This window comes from Mastigoproctus giganteus, chromosome 11 (assembly GCF_048544385.1).
Source record: "Mastigoproctus giganteus isolate SK-2022 chromosome 11, ASM4854438v1, whole genome shotgun sequence".
Lineage (NCBI taxonomy): Eukaryota > Metazoa > Arthropoda > Arachnida > Uropygi > Thelyphonidae > Mastigoproctus > Mastigoproctus giganteus.
Genome location: NC_143585.1, coordinates 27,812,275 through 27,820,752, shown reverse-complemented (window position 1 = coordinate 27,820,752; position 8,478 = coordinate 27,812,275). Strand labels below are relative to the sequence as shown.

General features: G+C 35.0%; 1 protein-coding gene across 1 annotated transcript in view; it reads right to left on the bottom strand.

Annotated features, from left to right (window-relative positions):
* Positions 1-2,491: 2,491 nt before the first annotated feature.
* Positions 2,492-8,478, bottom strand: part of RpL7 (ribosomal protein L7) — a 57,395-nt gene continuing 51,408 nt past the window's right edge. Inside the window, exons 5-6 of the mRNA XM_090385090.1 lie at positions 7,544-7,653; positions 2,492-2,743 (exon numbers count right to left, since the gene is read on the bottom strand). Of these exons, the coding sequence (XP_090241216.1) occupies positions 2,535-2,743; positions 7,544-7,653 (319 nt within the window). The 3' untranslated portion in view covers positions 2,492-2,534. The remainder of the gene's footprint in view (positions 2,744-7,543; positions 7,654-8,478) is intronic.

The following is an 8,478-nucleotide window of genomic DNA, read 5'->3' as shown; positions in this document are numbered from 1 at the left end:
TGTATCTGTATTCCATTGTGTATATGTATGTAAAATAAACTTTTTTTTTTTTAAATATAAGTCCTAATGTTGAATGGTTTTATGTTCTTAAATAAATAACAGAGAAATATACTACTACAGGTGACTTACAAAACATGTTAATTCTGGCAGAAGGATAATTTTTTTAGAGCAGTTGCTTATAAAATGAATTTCATTAGCACCTAATTACTACTCATTTCCCCAAAATTGTTTGGACCACTGGTTGTTATGAAAGTGAGTCAAATGAAAACCTTTTTTTTATTTTTACCAGAACTAGTACTTTATTTTTTAATATTTCCACCACAGTTAAGCACATCTGTTTGATGGCTTCTCACACTTTATCTATGTTCACTGCCTCCTAAGAAGGCAAGCAGTTCCATCAGATGGAAAAAAATCTTTAGATTACAAAAAAAAAAAAAAAAAAAAAATACAGTCACTGGTGGTGAAAGTTCACATTTATCAAATTGAGTTTGATATTAAGCATATCATGGCAGCTCCTTACATGCAGATTGAGGCTGTGCTTAATAGCTCTCACAGTATGAGGCACTTATTCTAAATTCATCAAGCACATCAGCTACTTGGTGTCTGTTGAAGCCAATTAACAAACATTCTCCATGCTGCAGTTTCAAGCCTTGCTTGAAATTGCAGCATGGAGAATGTTTGTTAATTGGTTTTTAGGAGCATTAGCAACTAACGCCACATTGCTCTGGGGATATCAGGGAATGATATGTGATCATTCCCTGACCTTTCTGCATTTGGTGGTCACGGGCTCAAACCCCGGTCTAATCAAGAAGCGTGTACTACACACTTCTGCTCCTACCCACCTGACTATGGACCCACTGCATGGAGAATGGCATACATTTTAAATAGCAATTTGTGATATGCCACCACAACATAAAATTAGCTTGTGTAGTAGCAAATTCCATTTGCTTCTTTACTATGCACAGACTGAGGCAATGTCCTACAAAAATAAAGTATTAAAAAGAATAAATGCACAAGGCATAATAGGCTACAGATTGGCAATTCACTATAAGAGGTGCTCTTACCAAAGGGGGCTTAATTTCTGCAAGTTTCAGCATCTGGAGACAAGGCACCTGCAAGATGACCTGACTGAGGTGTATAAGGCCTTGAATGGTTTGAGCAGGCTCAATGCCGATGGAATACTTCCGTTTGCTCAGATTAAGAACCCAAGGCGACATAAATTCAAATTGAGGAAAGGCAGTTGTAGAATAGATGTGCAGAAGTTTGCCTTTAGCCAGCAGGTAGTTGATTGTTGGATCAGACTGTGGAAGTTGATAGCTTAAATAAATTTAAGGCTGAACTAGACAATCATTTGGAGTGACCAGATGGGCGAAATGGAAAGGGTTTTTTTGGCTGATGCTACATAAGCTTGCTTTCTTGCATCATATGCCTCAACTAATGCTAATATCAGTATTATATCACCATATTTTTCTGAAGTAGTAAAAAACGACACAAGAAGTGTAAAATGTAAATGGCACAATTTAATTTGTATCTCATATTGTGACTACCTTCACAATGAGTTACCACGTATTGCACTATGTCGAATAAGCAATGCTTCACCAATTCTTGGGGTATACCACCTAGACAGCACTGTTTTAAGGCTTGTTGGCCCACCAAATTGAGGCAGTGCAATACATGGTAACTCGTGAAGGCAGTCTCAACGAGATACAATTAAATCGATGCCATTTACATTTTAGACTAATTCTGTAGTTTTTTACAACTACGGATGAATATAGTGTTATATCACTGATATTCTTATAGCGAATTACCAATCCGTAGCCTAATGCCTTGTGCATTTATTCTTTTTTAGTATTATTACTATGCACACCAATTGGGTTGGCATGACTGCAACACTGGGGTACCTACCTGCCCACCAACGATAAGCCAATAAGCCTTGAAATGGTGCTGCATGGGTGGTAGTATCCCCCGAGAATAAGTAACAAGTCTTCTTCATTGGTGAAACGTTACTTATTCGAGGTAGTGCAATATGCAGCATCTCGTTGTGAAGGTAATCACAATATGAGATACAACTAAATCGATCCCATTTACACTCACTACTTCTGTAGTTTTTTACTACTACGGAATATGGTGATATATCACTGATAATCTTATAGCAAAAATCAAGTTTGTAAACAAAACCGCGTCCTTTAAGATGTACACATTCTGGAATACTAAAACTAAGTTCTGAATTTAAAAAAAAAAAAAGTACTTTTAGAACAAACCGAGCAAAGTTCTTTGCTTGGTTTGTTCTAAAAGATGATTTTTTGCCTTTCATAATTATGCATAACACTGTCACATAATATGCAGTAATTACTTATTGGAAATTTGGAATAAATGTTATGGAATACCATTCCAGCTTAAATTAACAGATCTGTATTCTGATCATAGATTTCTAAAAGTTGGCAAGTATGGTGTATATGTATTATAAGAAAAAATCATATAATAAAGGAAATTCAGAAACAGGCAGCCTTTATTTCACAATCCCCTCGAATCACCTATATCATTTTTCTCAGGATAACATTAATCTTCTCTTCCCTGTTGCCAAAATCACCACCTTCCACATAATGGACTGTCTTCTTCCTCCAACCACCCTTTGGATTATTTAGCTTGAAATGCCACAAGAAATTTGAAGCCTTCTTGAAATTTGGCCCAACAGTGTAAATCTCATGGATTAAATCTTCCATACAGATGATGCCAAACTTCCCTAAAGATAAAGTTTCAAGAAAATATATTTACAAAGCTTCCAATACCCATTTAAATATCAGTAATCAGCAAAGCTACTACTAAGGTAAACTGAATAAAACCAATAACTATTGGTATTCTTAATAATTCTAAGATTAATACAATGTCAACTTCCAGTGACTGAGCTAATTCCAAGTTATCTGATTTAAAAAAATAAAAAAAAACACACACACACAATATTTTATACTATACTAAACACAATTTAAGTACCATCGGCCTCAAAAATAATGTGAATTTGGATTTCTGATATATGCAATCTTTTTGCACTATACACTGGTGATTTTCTGCTGTAATTTTTAAGATTTGGGTTATTTAATTAAATACACCACTTGTGTGAAGGATTATTCTTCCTCTAAGCATGCAGATTTACTTCAATCCCACACACATGCATTTTGAAAAAAATCAGCAAAAAACGTTCTTTCATGTCTCCCTTATTTTTGATCTTTTCTGAACATAAATAAAAATCCATTTTTATTAATTTTTGAAATTAAATCTCTCTCTGGAACCAAATGAGCAAAACGCAAACTGAAAAACCCGTGCAGTCAAATTCCAGGCTGTCAGTAACTGTACATGACAGTTGCCACTCAACATGGCATACAATTAGGTTTAATTCCTGAAGTTTTCAGTGGAAAAAGCAAAGAAAATATTTTCAAAAACAGCAAGAGTTTGGTGTGGATAGAGTAGAAGAGCACAAACAGCTAAAGTACTATCTTGGGCAGTGGTTGGCAACCTTTTTCTATGGAGGATCACATCTTGCTTTTTGAAATTTTTTTTGATGGGTCATAACAATCAATTGGTAATAAAAACTATGTAATGTAGATATTGTAGACTATGCAGAATGTAATTCATAAATAAGAAAAAGTCATTCATGAATCCTTTTATTTTTAATGGCTTCCTTGATGCTGAATTTCTTTAGAAAGCTTTACTAAATCTAGTTGGTATTTTGTTACATTTAACCACACACACCATTCTGAATAGTCTCTTCTCAGCCTGCTTCATCATAATGGATTTAACACATATTTCAACAATCAGGAATGCAACGTGCCACAACCATGCCTGCAAGGTACTCGAATTGAAATTGCATCAAGGATTTTTAAATGAATTAAAATGTTTGGCTACAGGTCAACTAGTTAGTTAGTTAGTTATTTGGTTTTTTTTTAGGAGCATTAGCAACTAAGGCCATATTGCTCCGGGATATGTGGTGGTCATTCGCTGACCTTTCGACATTCTCCGTATTTGGTGGTGACGGGCTCGAACCCCGGTCTAATCAAGAAGCGTGTGCTACGCACTGCTGCTCCTTCCCACCTGGCTACAGAGGTGCCCATTACAGGTCAACCAAATCATGCATGCCCAGCTTAGGGTTAAAGCAAGCACTGAGGACTAAAATCATGAAATACCAGTATATTGTGTCTGTAAACTATTTCAGGCAACTTTGTATGTGTGCACAAGATAAAAAAAATCGGTTTCCAGAAGAAAAATATAAACTTCTGAGACTGGCAAAGTCCCAGGTGCAAAAATTTTAAACAAAATTACTTTAGTCTGTGGCTGAAATCAAACCTCATATTTTCAAAAATGCGAAACTACTACATCATCACAGGATACCACTCTGGCAAGGATTTGTTTAATCAACAGACCCATTCCATGCCATCTCCAGATTCTGCCTACCACCAATGCAAAACAAAGTGCATCGAAATTTGCCCAACCACAACATCCCTAGCAGTGGAAGCAGATTTTATCTATTTTTTTTTTTTTTTTTTTTTTTTTTTCTGAAACAAGTGGTACAGGTTGAAAAAGGACAGTTTGGTGCTTGGTTGAATTCAGATGTTATTTGCTACCCACCAGACGTCCTATTTTCTGTACAGTCCTTAGAGTACGACAGCTTTGCCCTTTGAGTAAATTTTTTTTGGCCACATTTATGCTGTTGCGATGTGGAAGAACTGCTTGCTTTCCAGTAATTAAAACCCTCTTAACTGGATGCTTCTGAGAAACCAGTCAGGTCTTTAGTTTCTTGAATAATGGATCCTGCTAAATGTGCACCCACGAAAAGACCTTTTCCAAAGTCTAATAGATCACATATTGCCCCCATTCTGGCTTTAGATGACTGCAGTTGAACAGCCTGTGCAGTCTTTATACTCTCAACAAGGTAACATGTCATCACCCCACACCAGAGTTTTCTTTGCATTTCTTGTCTATAACTGTCTTAATACAAAGGTTTGTATTTTTTTTTTGGCCAGTGTCTGCATATATAAACTGGACAGGATAGTGACAATAGAGTGGACAAGAGCCCAGAAAGTAAATTTTTTGACTAACAAACAATCGAGCTCTTGGAAGAAGTTACCTCTAAGAATTTTAAGGTTGAAAGCTGGTAGGGAGGAGCATAACATTTTTATTTATTAAAAAACCTGGCTTCTTTGTATCATAAATTAGCTCTTTATTTGTCTGCATACTATTCAATCTAAACAGTTGTAAATCAAGTTCATATTAAACTGTCTGTACTAATAAGAAACACGTGTACATTATGGCTTTATGTGGAATTTGACATTTCCACACTAACCCAGTTGGGAGAAATCCCAGGTGCCGTCTGACACGAACTAACCCAGTTAAGTAACAGATAAAGTCTATGAAAGGCAAAACTGCAATAACGTGTTATTCCAAACACAAATAATAAGCAATTCATCCAGCATTAACAGCAAACTATAGTATTATTCTTTAAAAGTAAAGACAATCTTGTTGCACTTCAAATACAATTTTAACTGACCTCAGATTTCAAAATAATGGTGTAGTTTTCCACACACATTTCAGTATGGTGCATGAAACATCACTGGTCAGCATATCTTAAAGCAAAATAGGAAATAATTCTAGACTTTGCACAGGTGAAGTGCTTTTATTTCCTCTATCCTGTTCTACATGCAAAAGTAAATTTAAAAACCTGTGAAACTGAGTTACAAAGGGGGCAAATCAGGTAGTCATCAGAGAAGAATGCATGTAAAATAACCTATTTATACATCTCTACTAATTTATTTATTTATTTTATTTTTTTAAAGAAAACCCCAAACATGGAAGGCATCAGAAGCTATAATATTTAATAACATGCACGGGGTTAAGGCTGAGAAGATGAACGAAGATACTTGTTTGAAGATACCAGACTTGAATTTCTGTAGATTGTAATTTTCAGAAAATACATATGAAGAGAGGTTGTTCCAGAAAACGGAAGTTGAAGAATAAATGAGGAAAAATAAAACTTAGTTCTGTAAGTTTGAAGTTGGACAGTAAAAGGATGTTGACAGGTTGTGACATGTGTTTGGAGGGGGGCAGGGATTATAGAAGCCAATTCAGAACAGCACCCATGGTAGTATTTATAGAAAAGGCATGGAACAGTAACAGAATGTCTATGAGACAGAGTGGAGAAACTTTGTAAGAGACAGGTCATTAATTAACCTAACTACCCTCTTTTGAAAGGAGCCTAGAAGTCTAAGTCAAGAAGTTTAGAGGGACACTGCCCCAGATGTATGAACAATATTCCATGGTAGAACAGATAGTAGCTATTTAGAAGAAAGGCTTCAGTTCTGCAAATTGCAGCATATTGAGTTGGGTGCCTGTGAGGCAATCTGATTGAGGTGTTTAAGGCTTTGAATGGATTGTGAAAGCTCAATGCTGGTGGGAATATTTCCTCTTGCTCAGACTACATATGAGGGGACATAAAATTCAAACCGAGGAAGGATCGTTGCAGGATAGATGTGCGGAAGTTTTCATTCAGCCAGAGGGCAGTTTATTGTTGGAACAAACTTCCATCCATTGTTGTGAATGTCATTAGTTTGAATAAATTCAAGGAAGAACTACACAATTTATTGGAAGGGATAGACAAGCAGTGTTGAAGTTTTTTTTTTTTTTTTTTTTTGGGTTGATGCTGTATAAGTTTGCTCTCTTGCATCATTTGCTGCTACTAATACTATTTTTCAGCCTATCAAAAGTGAACTGACATGTCAGTTGAACAGTGTTAATACAGAGCAAACTTGAAATACAATATATTCTAAAAGGCAATTGGCAAAGTATAAAAGAAGAGAATTGATCCAAGTACAATGTGCTGCAAGTCAATTCACATGTTTTTTTCTTCTTCCAAAGCAGTTACCAGGATCCAACCATTACTGCTTTATCAATAGGAATGTGACATGAGAATACTGTAATTTTGTCTTTCAAAATTCCAAATTCTGACCTTTTGTTCTGCAAAAAATTCACAACCCCGATCACTGGTAAATCTTCAGTACATCCTTCTAAAAGCTAGTTCAAGTACACGTAATGAAACTTGTTTAAAGAATAACATATCGTTACATGTGGAATTAAGTGAAAATACAGAACAGAAACTTAACTAATAGTAAACTCACAAAATAGATCAAAATTTCTAAAACTGGGGAAGGGGGAAGAAGGTTAGCTAAAATATCTAATGTAAATCCAGTTAGTAATTCAACAAATAAAACCATTTCCCAGCAAGGCAGTCATAAGTTTATAAGCCAAATTTTGTTAACACATTTAATAGAAGTATAGCCATGCAATTCAAAACACTTGTAGTAAGAATATGTTGAATACAGGTAGCTGCAACAAACATTGTAGGATAATTTGAATAACCAAGCTTATAAACAAATATGTTGGTTATGATCCAACTGTTTCAGCAGAATGCAATTAATCAAAAAACAAATTCCAAGAACCTCAAAAAGTGCCATTATAATATACAGTACATAAAAAAAAAAAAGTGGAATACACTTGCCTAGTCTTTTTTCAATGATGGAATTTTCTATCAGAGCTACTCTCTTGTGGTCTACTCTACCAAATCCTCTCTTATATACAAGCTCTCTGACAGTTTTCAAATTAGGATATCTACAAAATAATAAAAGGTATCATACACAGAAACATATTCCACAAATTCTTTCAATTTTTCGCAAGTCACATGCACAATTAGCAAGTTAGTCATATACAAAGACAAATTTTTAAAGGAAACATTTTATATGCAGTTTGGAAGTTTATTTTTGATAGAGTATTAAAAAAAAAAAAAAAAAAAAACCCACTTCCAGTACATTCACTTGCAAATTACAAAACTATAAATAATAAGCAACATTTCGGGATCCCCAATGAAATCAACAAATATTTCCTTCCCCAGCATGCCAGGATTAATTAAAATTATCTATAAAACTATGATATAAAAATATGAAACAGCAAATCAAAATTAACATATTACTAAATATACAAGTGGTAGATCATGCTGCCTCTATACTTTGCAGCTGCAGGGAGTTCCAAGTAGCATGTACAAGGTGTGGCTATTAAACTATTAAATAATGAGTGCAGCCATTGCATACCAAGTGCCATCTGTGAAACAAAGGCACAGCAGCTGACCATTAACTTTTCCCCAGTGTCTGTCATGTCATGTCACATTCCAATACGCTCAATTGCTTTGCAGTGAGACAAGTTTTCATTATCTTGTGTTTTTGCAGTTTGGTGGACAAATGACAGACAAAAGAATCAAACAAGGAATCAACCTCAAATTTAAGAAAACACCAACTGAAAGGTATGAATTGTTACATCAAGTTTATTGAGAAGATATTATGTCAAGAGCTTGCATACATAAAATTTTAGAAAGAGAGAATATGGAAGACGATTAAGACCAGACTGTCTGGTATCCACAAAAACTGACGAAAATGTGAACTG